The 15,039-nt window shown below is 41.4% G+C and overlaps 1 protein-coding gene across 1 annotated transcript; it reads left to right on the forward strand.

Annotated features, from left to right (window-relative positions):
• Positions 1 to 1,335: 1,335 nt before the first annotated feature.
• Positions 1,336 to 14,414, forward strand: LOC139471778 (dopamine beta-hydroxylase-like). The gene is made up of 10 exons (XM_071254268.1): positions 1,336 to 1,416; positions 3,270 to 3,430; positions 4,668 to 4,778; positions 5,881 to 6,064; positions 6,760 to 6,963; positions 7,398 to 7,523; positions 8,033 to 8,121; positions 9,184 to 9,283; positions 12,633 to 12,796; positions 14,322 to 14,414. The coding sequence occupies exons 1-10, from the start codon at positions 1,404 to 1,406 to the stop codon at positions 14,412 to 14,414; spliced, it is 1,245 nt and encodes a 414-aa protein (XP_071110369.1). The 5' UTR covers positions 1,336 to 1,403.
• The last annotated feature ends 625 nt before the right edge of the window (positions 14,415 to 15,039 follow it).

Genomic DNA, 15,039 nt, shown 5'->3' on the forward strand with positions numbered 1-15,039 from the left:
TCCCCAAGTGAATGGCAGAACCATATAAACTCATCGTATCGTTGTTGCTGTACAAGTTTGCATACTCCTCTGTAACAGTGCCCCTGGGTGAATCGGGCACATGACAGTGTGACAGTGGGCACACATAAATTCGAATCGCGGAGATACAAAACACATGTTTGTTTGTTTGTTGTTTAATGCCGCACTCAGCAATATTCGAGCTTTATGGCGGCGGTCAGTAAATAATTGAGTCTGTACAAGACAATCCAGTGATTAACTTCATGAGCATCTACTATGGCATGCATCAACCAAGTCAGCGAGCCTGACCACCCGATCCTGTTAGTCGTTCTTACGACACAGTTGCCTTTGCATGGGTTGCTGAAGACAAATTCTAAACCGGATCTTCACGGGTTTATTGGTCTGACATATGATTGCCGTGATGAGTGAGTGAGTGAGTTGGGTTTACGCCGCTATAAACATTATTGCAGTTATATCACGGCGCTGCGATTCGCTGTGCAGAGTTGCGTCCCTTAGGCACGCCAGAAACCTATGTTTGTGGGTTCGAATCCCGGTTCGCCCCGATTATGTTTCTATGTTTGTCACCACCATACCCGTGCTCGTGGGTAACACCGAAGTGGTAAACGTCTGAGACCTGTACCACTTCGGGCTTTCCTCCCACATTAAGCTGACACGCCGTGATATAACTGGAATACTGTTAAAAGGGGCGTTAAACCAAACTCACTCACTCACTCACTCACTTAAATGAAGTTTTCAGGAAGAACTTTTCTAAAATGTGAACATGAGTAAATGTGACACAAAGCTGATCTTCTCAGATGTAGATAAAGACGGAACATTGTTAATTTTCCTCTTTTATTTTGTGGTCGACCCTTTAACCCATTTAGTGCTACCGATTAGTCGTCCAATTAACTTCAACAATCGAAGGCAATTTTCACAATCGAACGCAAACAATTTTTCTCAACTTCCACTCTTTGTTGAGCTTCATCACTTCTCACTACTACGTACTTTGAGAGAAAAATGAGAACGTTGAGGTAAGTGTCTTTTTAGAAAAAATAAGTGCTGAGGTATTTATTTGTGTTTCTTTATGTTAGGTGTAATCTAGTTTTACTGAACTTTACATTGAAAAACAACAAATTATTAATCATGATTTTCCAAACAATAACTAAATAAATAGTAATGCCTGACCATGTCCAAAAGAATTTTGTGTAAGAGTGAGTGGATGAGTTTAGGTTTACGTCGCTTTGTAGAGTATTTTCACTCACTCACTCACTCACTCACTCACTCACTCACTCTCTCCGAAATCGGCAAACTCGGCCCATCCCCGCCTCTAATTTTCTCACACGACACGTCGGTGACCTCGCTCATATGCTGTTTGGGCAGATCTCTCATGAAAGTGTGACGTCACCATGACCGACCAAGGTACGTGTATTCGAGTACTGTGACAGTATCATATCGATCTTGTCATATTGAAAGTTGAGTGAATTCAACGATCGATCGATATTAGGAGGTATAACGGTAACCCTCGCAAGAAACTATGCTAAATAATGTTATTTTCATAATGTTGTAAAACAGATAAGAAATGCTTTTGGAATATTTGCAGGTCAAGCGATAAGGCTGAAGCTAAATCTCAGATATACGTTCATTCTCTCGGTCCACACAATACAACATGACGGTGGTTATATTTCTGAGTGTGTGGATCGTGGGTTTAATAACTCGAGAAACCACAGTGAAACTGGTGTTAATTCTGATTGTGGTTCGAGGGTTTAATAAGCTTAAGAAATCATACTGACCCTGGTGTTAATTCTTGGTGTGTGGATCGTTGATTTGATAACTCGAGAAACCATGTGACCCTGGTGTTAATACCGAGAGTATTTTTTGTTACTCTCCTGTGTATGGTCCGTCAGTGGTATCGAATCTACATTTGACCAGGATTTCGCGGTTGACCGCATTATCGCAAAAACAAATATTTGTTCAAAAGCACTTCTTTCGTAAACTCACCCTTTTGGCACTTTAAACACTGAGTTTACTCCATTAACGTTAACGATAATATTAAGATCGCACCTCCCATGTGGCAGCTGCAAGATATCCTTGGACGTGTATCCACACTGGGATATCCACATTGGACAAAAACATGTGTTCCTCCAACAGGTTACGTAATGGCTTTATGGGGAAGGCGGGATGCTTGTGCATCTCGCCGTGTTGCATAACTGTCATAAACAGTTGTGAAATATCATGAGTGAGTGAATGTGTATACCCGACCGCCCCAGAAATATCATGATTGAGGTCCATTATTGATTCGATGTTCGCGAAATGAGTACTGTGCAATATTATATACAAGTACTTGCAGTTTCCCTCAGACAAGGGTTCTGTATAATATTTGAAAATACTTTATTAGTGTTGACCAAGCTGATATATTTGAACAAATGAACTTAGATGCTCTTAGACCTCCAAGTGCTGTTCCCGCTGTCCGGGGTACGAGTCATCAGAAAAGTTACAATGAAGCTTATTGTGTCATAAAAATAAACAGACAATACAATGATAACATGTATTATGTGTCATGGAGCAGTATTAACCTAAGTGATTCGCCAATCCATTTTCATACTTTAATAAAGACGGTTAAAGCACACATCATATTTAGGCGCCTTGGCAGGGGTGAAACTACCATTGTAGCAAAAACGCGAATGTTTACACCGAAGAAAAAAATAATTTTTTGTTTACACCTAAAAAAAGGCTCTGACTTGAAAATCGGAAGATGGTAGATGGTTTGTGACGAAAGCAAACCGCGCTCACACAATACGTTTCAAATAACTGCTCACGTTAAAATAAAAATAATAAATAACCGCCACATATTACGAATGAACATGTAAAAACACATAAAAGAAAAATGATCGATTCGTTTTAATGTTTAAATTTCATTTATCATCATAGATGTTTCTTGAATGAAAGTCGGACATGTGTTGTGAAACACGTATATATATATATATATATATATATATATATATATATATATATATATATATATATATATATATATATATATATATATATATACTACTACTACTACTTATAAAAAAATTATAATAAAAAATTACGAATAAACGGTCCCAAAATGCAGGAAATAGTGTTTAAGGGCATCTCTCATTTTTTTTAAATTAGCGAGTCCTCATAAAATTAGTTTTGCTTTCACTTAAGATTAACCTCGTTGCGCCTCTGCTCAGACGGTGGGATCACTCTGTAACTCCGAGTATATGCATCCCCCTTGTTCTTCACAGAACTCATCATTTGTCTGATTCTCTGTCTGGCGAGTGATGCATACGTCACCGGGAACACCTGTCCTGACACAAGTAACCCGGATGTTAAACACTTTGACATCCGCATACCGGAAACTGAAGTCCCTGACTCGGAAACGACCTACGTGTGTCAACAGTTCAAGGTTGTTGCCTGTTCTCACTTCATTTTCAAATCATTGTTTTATTTTAGCTCCCCATATTGTGGAGAGACACCTAGCGTCGTTTGTCTTGAAGGTCCTGGGTAAAATGTGTCCATTTTCGACTTATTCCAAGTAATCATAAGATTCAATTTGATCGTGTACCGACCGTGATGGGTTCCTTTGTTTTAATGCATCAAAGCTTCACCTGTACTCGCAACGATTCAATTTTTTTGGACTTTTCAAAAAGTTATTTTTCAAGCCAGCTTGATTAACGTCTAATAAAGTAGACGGTTTCATATTAAAAAAAAACCCTGTTGAGGGTTGTTGCAGGCGTTTCTAACCACAGTGAATATTTATGAGATGTTTCAGTATAGAGAGCGAGTGAAAAGGGTTTAACACCCTTTTGAACACTATTCCAGTTATATCACGGCGTGTCAGCGTAATGTGAGACGAAAGCCCGAAGTGATACAAGTCTCAGGCGTTCACCACTTTGGTGAAACCCTCTTGGTCGGGCATGGTGCTGACAAAACTAGACACATAATCCGGGTGAACCGAGATTCGAACCCACGATCATAGGTTTCATCGGTAGAATAAGTCAATGCTTGCCGTAAAAGGCGACTAACGGGATTGGGTGGTCAGGCTCGCTGACTTGGTTGATGCATGTCATCGCATCCCAATTGCGAGGATCGATGCTCACGATGTTAATGACTGGATTTTCTTGACCAATTCGATATGGTTATCGATGTTAATCACTGGATTGTCTTGCCCGACACGATTATTTACAGGACGCCGTCATACTGTTGGAATAATACTGAGCGCGGCGTTAAACAACAGTCAAGCAAAACCTTTTCACCTGCTCATGATATAGTTGGAATCGCAAAACAGATTGTTTTAGCAGAGATTTCTGCACCAGAAATGGGCTTCACACAATGTACCAATGTGGGGATTCGAACCCAGGTCTTTTGCGTGACGAGTGAAAACTTTAACCACAAGGCTACCCCAACGCCCCTCTGACTGGAACAGCACGTGTTCCCAGCCTGAAAGAACATCGGGTCCCTGGTGTGGAATGCACGAAGCAACACTTGAAACAGTCTATTTTATACCTCCAGAACAGTGTTTGAAAATATATTTGTTTGGTTGCGTTCTGGGTTTTTGTTTGAGATAATGTGAGACATTAGGAACATATAATTACAATATAGTGAAGACTGCTCCACTTTTCCTTCACCTTGTATATGTGTAGGTTCCCGACGAGGAGATATATCACGCAGTTGCCTTTGAGCCTTTGATCGACAACCGTGACGTCATGCACCATCTGCTCCTGTTCGGCTGTGCAGAAGATATAGGGGATATGGTGAGAACTTGAACTCTCATGTACACCAAAAGCATACAGAGAGTGACGCTTTGAACAGTATTCCTGTCATATCACGGCGTGTCAGCTTTATGTGGGAGGAAAGACCGAAGTGATGCAGGTCTCATGCGTTTATCACTTTGGTGAAACCCACGAGCACGGGTATGGTGCTGACAAACCTAGAAACATAATCGGGGCGAACCGGATCCGAACCCACGATCATAGCTATAGGTTTCTGGCGTGCCCAAGGGACGCAACTCTGCACAGCGAATTCCAGTGACACCTTTGACGATGAGGCCTCCGTGCTCCCTATAAAGTATAAGGCGCAAATATCATTTATATAACATAGTTTGAAAAGGAACTGTGCACCACAAAATGAGGCCCATTTCCTTTCTAGGACTAAACATTGGAATTAGCGCCATGTGTGAAACAGAGATTTACGTCTGCCTAATGAGGGTGGCAATTAACTGTTGTATTGAAACACATTACAAAATTTAATTTGGTCGAGGAATCCGGGTAAGAATAAGTTCCCAGCAACTTATGCTTATTGGACGGGGCGATTTAATGGATCGGGTGGTCAAGCTCGATGACTTGGTTCATTGCTTGTCACCGTACCCCGACGACGTTGGTCATTGCTCATAATATCAATCCCTGGTTTTCAGGCCGCCGTTTTACAGCTATATTACTGAGCGCAAAGTATAGAACGTCTGTCAAATTTCTTCTGCTAGCTTATAAATTTTTCGAGCAAGGACTTCTTGGTAGAAAACCAAAACAAAGCTAAAAATGCACCATTCTGTAATTCTCGTGTTGGGATTACGCAGCGCTTGGTAAAGCGGTCGATGTCTACTTTTAAACGGTCTACTCAATCTCACTAAAATCATATCTTAGTTTGTTCAGCGGTAGCGAGAACTAAGATATGATTTTAGTGAGATTGTTTAGCGGCAGCGAGAACTAAGATCTGATTTCAATGAGATTGACGATCTACTGTGTTGGTCGTCTTTAGACACTAATGCATCAGACGTTTCTTCACATGATCAGAAGACACGTGTACACATCGTCAACTCTGCTTCCAACTCAGCTTCTTCCATCAATTTATTTTCAACAGAATCCTCATCAGTGCAGTGGTATTGACCAAAGGTGCCAATCATGGTTGGCGCAGTGGACCGTGGGAGTTAAGGGGCAGGTGTGCGCGCATCCAGGATCTGGCATCCGGTTTGGAAGAGGCTCATATTCGTTTATGTCACTACAGATACACTGGAACAACGCACTGAAAGCAAAGAACATGTCAGGTATGTTTCAGTTTAGTCCTGCTTCAACAGCCACAGGAGGCACGGGGGAGAAGGTGGGCAATTCTTTGTATAGAGTTACGTCCCTTAGGCGAGGCACAAACCTGCATCACTTGCTCTTATTCCACATAAAGCTGATAAAACTCATTCAGAAATACTGTTCAAGCAGCGTTAAACCCAACCTACTCCCGCACTCAAAGGTCACCATCATATCGCTGTATCGTGTATGTGTGTCCACGAGGACAGCCGTTGGAGCCGCGTGATCGTCGGAACAGACACAACTGACGTACCAGACTACAGGCTTCAGAAAATGGGCGCTTTTACGTCACGTATTCATTGACATATTCATACCACCATTGTCAATATATTTTGTGTTGTATCTGCTAGACGCGGGGCAGAAGCCCAAGTCTTTTTCATGAATACATATTTGTTCTGTTCTGTGAGTGTGTGAGTTGGGTTTAACGCCGATTTGAACAGTATTTTGGTTATATCACGAAGTATGCATGTACATATGAAAACATGGCTATGATGTTATTCAAAGCTGGAATATTTCCATCCGTTTCTTTTGCATACTTTAGTGACTTCTATAAGATGTAAACACGTGTAAATAACCTTGATGTTGATACATATACATCTGATTTACGTACATATCGTTCTGGATAAATATATTTTATAATAAAACTTCAATCATATTACAGATAATTCGGGCATGCGCGTATACTACACCCGGAAGTTACGTCAGTATGACGCGGGCAACGTTCAAATAGGCCAGACTAACCTTGACATTCCCCCCGGAGCAACTAATCACCCTGAAACTGGTGGTTGTAGTGGAAACTGTACTAAAAACCTCCTGCCACACTCAATATTCCTCACAAGGACATACATACATATGCACTATCTAGGTAAGAGCGTGTGTTAGTTTTTATGACCATAAGGAACACGGGTAGCCAAGTCGTCATTGACGCCACCATTCGCTTTGCAGAGTTGCGCCCCTTGAGCTCGTATGAAACCGTTGATCGTAGGTTTTACAAAAGGGTGGTGGATGCTACAGACTTTAGGGTCTTCCAGTATTTTCAGGGAGAAGGTCTTTATAAACACAAGGCCGCAACCCTATATTAGAAAATGATCTCTCACTTTGCATTAGACCAACACTTAGTCTCTAAACATTTATAATTTTTTTAAAACAGCAACTAATATAATTTGAAAAGGAGTGCAGTTACAGGAAAGATTCTGAACCTGTGGCAAATCTAGACTTGTTATACTAAGGACTATAGTACAGTAAGGGGAGGGAGGAAAGGTTTGGGGACTGTGGTTCTGGGACTGCCCGTTGTTTCAGGAGTCCGAGGGGTTCTTGAGGTGCACCGAGACGGGAAGCTGATACAGACTGTTGCCGAAGACCCTAAGTATCAGTATCAGCTGTCGCCCATCCACGTGCACAACACACCCGTGGAGATACAGCCAGGTGATGCAGGGTTGTATCGTGAGGGAGGGAGCATAACGCCGCTTTGATCACTATTCAGTTATTTCACGGCGTGTCATCTTAACGAAGGAGGAAGCAGGCTGTAGACGTTTACTCATTATGGTGAAGCCAACGAGCACATTTCCAGGATTATAGTCTGCGTCAATCTGAGATTCGAACCCAGGACAATAAGGTCCTGGCAGCTGAGGGGTGCTAAGCCTTGACCCATTGGACCACCCGAGACTGCTTAAAACACTGATAGTCCTGACCCTCGTTACTCTGGAATACGCGTTTTCCGGATGATAATTGGTGGGGACGCTAATATGAAACTAAAGCCATATAGCAGCATGCTCGTTTATCTGGAAATTTGTTAATGGGGGCGATTTGACCTCATACGGTTTTGTCCGGATTAACGGGGTTTAACTGAAAATTGAGAGGGTACTGTCGCGTCTGCTTGTATTTGGTTGGTTATTGAAAATATGATAATAATATTATGGATTATGCTGTTTCAGGAGACGAGATGCGACTTACATGTTACTTTGACACGAAAACAGGAGACAGACACCGCAATCATCACGTGTACAACGGTGAAGGATCAAGCGTACGTGAGTGAGTGAGTGAGTGAGTGTGTACGGTTTTACGCCGCTTTTATCACTATTCCAGCAATACCACGGCATTGCGACACCAGGCATGTGGGGAACAGAACTCTAGCCTCCGACGGGACGAGAAATGCTCTAACCACTCTGGCAGAATCTGTGTAATTATTCATCGCTTGACGATGATTAAGAAATGACGAATGAGTGGTGACATTGGATATACGCCGCTTTGAACAGTATTTCAGATATATCACGGCGTGATTTAAGAAAAAAGCCCGAAGTGATGCAGGGCTTAGGCGATTACCAGTTTGTTGAAACCAACGAGCACAAGTGGTGCAGACAAATCTATAAACATCATTCGAGTCCACGAGTGCATCTGCAAAGCTAATTGCGGCACGTGAGGCGCCTGGGCCACCCATGCCCTCTATGATCGTAAAACACATGACTATAGGTTTGTGGTACACCACGCCACGCCACGCCACGCCACGCCACGCCAAGCCAAGCCAAGCCAAGCCAAGCCACGCCACGTCACGTCTGTGTGTGGCTGTTGGGTAGCCTAGTGGCTAAAGCGTTCGCTCGTCACGCCGAAGACCCGGGTTCGATTCCCGACATGGGTACAATGTGTGAATTTCTGGTGTCCCCCGCCGTGATATTGCTAAAAGCGGCGTAAAATCATACTCACTCACTCACTCACGCTGGGATTAAATCGCTGTACATATCTACACCACTAAAACTAGTGAAACAGAAAGACATAGACACATTGTGATGCAGTATATCGTTATGTTTGTGTTTACTGGTTGGTTAACGGATCCGCCGACATTTAATTTCACCAATAGGAATTGGTTCCACGGTATGTTAATAGTTTTCACAGGAAGAAAACATAAAATTGTTGAGGGAATTGTCTTCGAGCCTAGATACGTAGCCATTAACTACAAAAAAATAAATATTGTTTTGCAATATTTTTTGTTTTTGTATTTCAAATACCAACCCCATGTTTATTGTTTTTGTTATACAAGCAGTAAAGAAAAGTAAATGCCTCGTTGTCACCCATCTGTTTAATATTTCAGTCGGAGATGTGTTTTGCTTTCGTGACCTACTACCCGCGTGTAGACGACCTCGACCAGTGTGTCCAGTTTGCTGAGTATGACGTCTGTGGCCAACAAGGAGGTATGTTATGCCCACAAATTCACCACAAATTTTCAATTGTTCTTGGTGCGGTCTCAAGAGGAAGAGGTGGGATAAAAGAATATTTTGGGGCAAACGTGAAAATACATGCAATAAAATTATCAGACAATGTCAAATGTTGTTTCTCTTGTGCACATTTGTCATTTTTGATATACGTGATCAAATACATCAGAATGGCACAAAAAAAAGTGAAATTGTTCAGTCGTATCACTTTAACATAAAGTATAGCTATAAGCAAATAATATTATAAGCTTACACTATAACTTTAAGCTGTGGTCAGCTTGTTCAGAAATATAGTTCAGTTAATCAGACTTCTTGGCCTATGTGATTCATTGTGGCCAAAGCCGCGTTTAATTTACTAATAATTACTCATTTGAAAACTTTTACATGGGCACACGTGCTACATTGGACTGCCATACATGTATCGGCCAACATTAATACATATGGGTCAGGATACTAACTGGGTTTGTCCATAAGCCTCAACTTGGTCCTGAGTGGGAATATAGCCCATATTAGACATCCAATACCGTTCCATATTCACCGACTTACTACAATATCATTAGTCTCCAACATACAACAATATCATTCCACATTCTCCAACATACTACAATACCATTCCATATTCTCCAACATACTACAGTACCATTCCATATTCTCCAACATACCACAATACCATTCCATATCCTCCAACATGCTACAATACCATCATTATATGATAAACCTCCAAAAACTTTACGTTTTTATGTATGTGTAGCTCTATTGATGTTGGGTCAAAAGTAACCCCCCTGCTAAATATGTTGGTTGTGTGCCGCATGATGTTCAAGCTGTGCACAGATAATCTCGCAATCACGATTGCTGCCCAGTAGAACACGTGAAGATCTCGGTGTTACCTGGACTGCTGGTTACAACTAATGGTACACAAACACTGCAAGTTCGGTCATGAGATTGTGATTATTACCAAACATATTACACAAATTACGTCCTTTTGCAAAAACAGAGCCGCAGGGCTCTGTAGCTCACCTGACTTATGAAGTAATAAGCTGGTGATACTTTAATATATAGTGGGTTATTGTGAGTGAGTGAGTGAGTTAGGTTTAACGTCGCTTTTAACATTATTCCAGTTATATCACGGCGTGTCAGCTTAATGTGGGAGGAAAGCCCGAAGTGATGCAGGTCTTAGACGTTTACCACTTCGGTGAAACCCACGAGCACGGGTATGGTGCTGACAAACCTAGAAACATAATCGGGGTGAACCGAGATTCGAACCTTGAATCATAGGTTTCTGCCGTGTCCAGGGGACGCAACTCTGCACAGCGAATTGCGGCGCCTTAGACGTCAGGGCCACCCGTGCCCCTTACAGTGGGTTAAAGGATAAATGGTGCAAATGATTCTTTGAAGAATAAAAATTTTTGCACCAGCATTTATGACAACGATGTGAGGTGTGAATAGTGATGCAATTAACAAATCTCCTTATCTTTTTGTGGTTGTTACATTCATACAATGACGTCACCTGTAACGGTATGTCCTCAGCGGCAGCGAGCACTAAGATCTGATTTTAATGAGACAGAGAATTTACTGAATAGTGGCATTCGCAACCGATATAATTCGTAGCCATGGAGAATTCGTTGACACTCTTATCCCAACTCGAACTAGGAGCTCGCGGACAAAACAAAATAAAATTGGGAAATAGATTTAAATATTGACTTATTACATACACATATTGAATTATTTTCTTGCAAATGTATTTCTAATGTTAAAACGTATCTCGCCCACTCTAAAACCAAATAACAATACATTTATGATGATATGATTTTACTAGCGCTTCACATTCTCTTTATTTGTGATCATAAAGAAGGACATGACCTCGTGGATAATCATATATATTTATATATCCATCTTATATACATTTCAGACACATTTAGAGAGATAGACACACAGAAGTGATATCTGGCCACTTAGCCATTGCGAGTTTCTATCACTGTATGCTAAAATGTGTCTTTGAGGTTTTCTACGAATTCAGTGTAAATTAGTGTGTCCACAAGTCGGAGGTGTCCACGAGTTACCGTATCCCATTCCATACGTACCCAACCTTTCGCGAGTTAACAGCAGATGCATACATTAACAGCGTATCTACTGTCATTACCATTGGTATTGGGTATTGAGGACATTTCATCTTTGGGCAATGAAATCAAGCCTTTGTCAGAATTGAAATGTCTCTCGTGGTAGCGTTTAATTGAGATCCGTCACCTTATATTTCTATTGATAATATCTTCAAATCTACACATATTAATATATTAAATACTGGATTCTCTCAGTTATGTGGGTTTTTAGTTTGCTCTGATAAATCCAGCCGCACCAAGAGTCATGTATTGTAGAGCGGTACGTATTTGATCTGACAAGTTTAACGTGGAAGCTCTTGGTATTGATGTTGTCCTATTGTAACCATCCAAAGCAAAATATGTCAGGAAAATGTCTTGGCAAAGTTGACGAACTTTTCAGTCATTTGGCTTAATATTCGGAACACGAATTGGTTCTTAAGAGGTTTAGATTATGAACATTTCCGAGGTTTAAACAATTCTAAATATATTTAGGACATAGACAACTTGGTGTTCGCAACGCCCTTTAAATAATCTGACAAGGACTAAACATGTTTTTAAGGCACTGTGACCTCTTAACCGTTCCTAATCGATAGATGGGGGTACATTATATATCTTCATGAGAAGGAAGATGCATGCCAACTTTCAGTTACATATCGGTACTTCTCTAAGTTGTAAATAAACATGGCATCGCTCTTGTCTATCGGCGATCGGGAGCGGTCGGGTAGCCTAGTGGTTAAGGCGTTCGCTCGTCACGCCGAAGACCCGGGTTCGATTATCAACATGGGTACAGTGTGTGTAGCCCATTTCTGGTGTCCCCCGCCGTCATATTGCTGGAATACTGCTAAAAGCGGCGTAATATCAAACTCACTCACTCACTCATTCACTATCGGCCATCGAGTTGGATTTTCAAATTACTCGGATAATTTGAATCAGTATCAAATAACATTCTAAGATACCCAAAATCAGTGTCTAACAGGGGTACAGCTGAGACGTTTTACAAATGTAGTCAACAATATACCCTGTGCAGCAACTTAGCAAGGACTGTTGGCGGAACAGTTTTCAAAACTGTGATTGTAGATCTCTGGAAATTGGGGTCTTGTCCCGAATATAGAAAGTTTACCGTCTTCAGCAGGGCGGGTAAACAGGACATGCATTTTAACAAGCCTAAGCAAAGAGTCGTGCTCTGGGTAAGCTCGGTGAAATAATTGCTACATTTTCAAAACTTATTTCAGAAAGGTCGTATGGAGATTGCACATTTCCTCAATTTTTCGGCGAGGCCCGGGAGATTCTTATTCCGGACATCATCGAACATTGTCGGAATGAGACGAAGGAATCCGAGTGCCAATCTGAATGCACGAGAAGTTTGGAAAGCCTTCGCCGACACCCATGCATGAAGGTATTTTCAGTTTCACCTGAAATCAAATCTTGGTCAGTCCTTGCGATGAATAACCCAAACTTTAAAACTTTAAATTGTTTTCATCTCTTATTTTATTTTCCCATTTAAAACAAATCGAACTGACCCCTTTTTTTGCTCAGATAAGGGAAAGGTCCCTTATGTATGGATAGTTCATTTTTAATAATAGGGAGGGTCATGACAAATTACGTCGTGTATTTGAAAACATATGCTACAGTCCTAAGACCAATCCGCTCCCATCTAAAACACGGCAATCGTGAGGTCCGAAACACAACTATGTCCAAATACATGACCATCGAACAGGCATTTCTTGTTTGTTTCATTTTTGATTATCATCAAACATGGGTGTGTACTTTCGTTCGCCCGTCAGTTCAGTAGTCACTATCTACTCCTGACTTTTGCAGAACGTCTGTGATATTAATGTTTTGCCTCGTTATTATCATATTGAAATATTTCTCAACCTTCACACTATTGTTGTTGTGAGAATGAAAATGTATTAATGAAAAAGGCTGCACACAATTTGTCTTTTTGCCCTCGGAAAGTGAAATAACCGCAACGAGTGGTCTCCCCTGGGCCGTCAACCATATCTTTCAATATACAATCCATACACTTTTGCGTTATCGATTGAAAAATAGTTTAAAATGGTTAAACCTTTTTCACTTTAGATTTCCTAAGAACCATTTAAAATCTCTTTAAACATTTCATTTGTAACAACGAAATAATTATCAAAGTCCATTTGTGTATTTGGTAGCAGATTTAAGCAAAACAAAGTATCGCTAATTAATGTCATAACGATATTGTCTTTTTCTATACACTGTTAAAACTGCTTTCACACTCAACAAGCCAGACATACCCACTCACTGACCAATCTCCTGGCTTCCATTCGTCCATTGCTAATCACCAATCAGTGTCCCTGGCTTCAACAACCTTTCTCTCCAAGCATAATGTGTGTTCTCATATTAATGAAGTTGACGCCCATAAACGAAACGTTGTGTTCCTTATAATAAAGGAGTTGACATCCGTCAACGAAACGTTGTGTTCCTCATAATGAAGAAGTTGACATCCGTCAACGAAACGTTGTGTTCCTCATAATAAAGAAGTTGACACCCACAAACGAAATGTTGTGTTCCTCATAATAAAGAAGTTAAGATCCATAAATTCCCTCCCTTATGTATATCACTTCTAAATGCCTCTCAAATACTTGACTGTTGCGGGGGCACGGGTGGCCCGGTCGTCTAAGGCGCCGCGATTCGCTGTGCAGAGTTGCGTCCCTTAGGCACGCCAGAAACCTGATTGTGGGTTCGAATCCCGGTTGGCCCCGATTATGTTTCTAGGTTTGTCAGCACCATACCCGTGCTCGTGGGTTTCACCGAAGTGGTAAACGTCTAAGACCTGCATCACTTCGGGCTTTCCTCCCACATTAAGCTGACACGCTATGATATAACTGGAATACTGTTAAAAGCGGCGTTAAACCCAACTCACTCACTCACTCACTTGACTGTTGCAGGGCCGGCTCGCGGTGTATGCCAAGCTGAATATGCTGTCTAAGGTGGGCGGGTGGAAATGGATCAACCCCTTGTTGAGGAGAGTCGACTGTTGAGGCATGAAGTTTTTTAAAAATAAAAAACACGTTGCTGAGGAATGGAAGAAGTATTTTTTGTAATTATCGTAACATGCTGCACTAAACCCACCAGATCATACACAGATCCACTAAACCAGGCCTACAGTGTACTGATTATGGAATACTGTAAGGGACATGCTCGCGTTCTCGCGATATCGTTCTTTGGAAATTCGAATCCCGGTTTGCCCTGATTATGTTTCTAGGTTTGTCAGCACCATGCCCGTAAATGTCGAAAGGCGGCATCTCTTTGTTCTTTCCTTCCATATCATGCTGACACGCCGTGATGTAACTGAAATATCGTTCTAAGCGGGTTTGAACCAAACTCTCACTCGCTCCCTCACTCAACTTGGAAACAAGCAAAATATGCAAAAATGCGATTATTAGGCCATAATCTCGTGTTCTCGAGTTATAGTTTCCTATGGCTTGTTTCCATGGACCGACAAGGCGAGAATGTTCCTTACGGCTTTCCATACATGTGTTATCACGTGCGTGTTGCCGAGAACCATCGCAACGCATCAATATCTCCAACGCAGTCGCATCCGTCTGTAAGATGTGATCAGCTTCTATTGTTTACAGTCATGTGTTTCGGCTAAACCAAAGCACA

This window comes from Haliotis cracherodii, unplaced genomic scaffold, assembly GCF_022045235.1.
Source record: "Haliotis cracherodii isolate W230 unplaced genomic scaffold, xgHalCrac1.p SCAF_23, whole genome shotgun sequence".
NCBI classification, from domain to species: Eukaryota; Metazoa; Mollusca; class Gastropoda; order Lepetellida; family Haliotidae; genus Haliotis; species Haliotis cracherodii.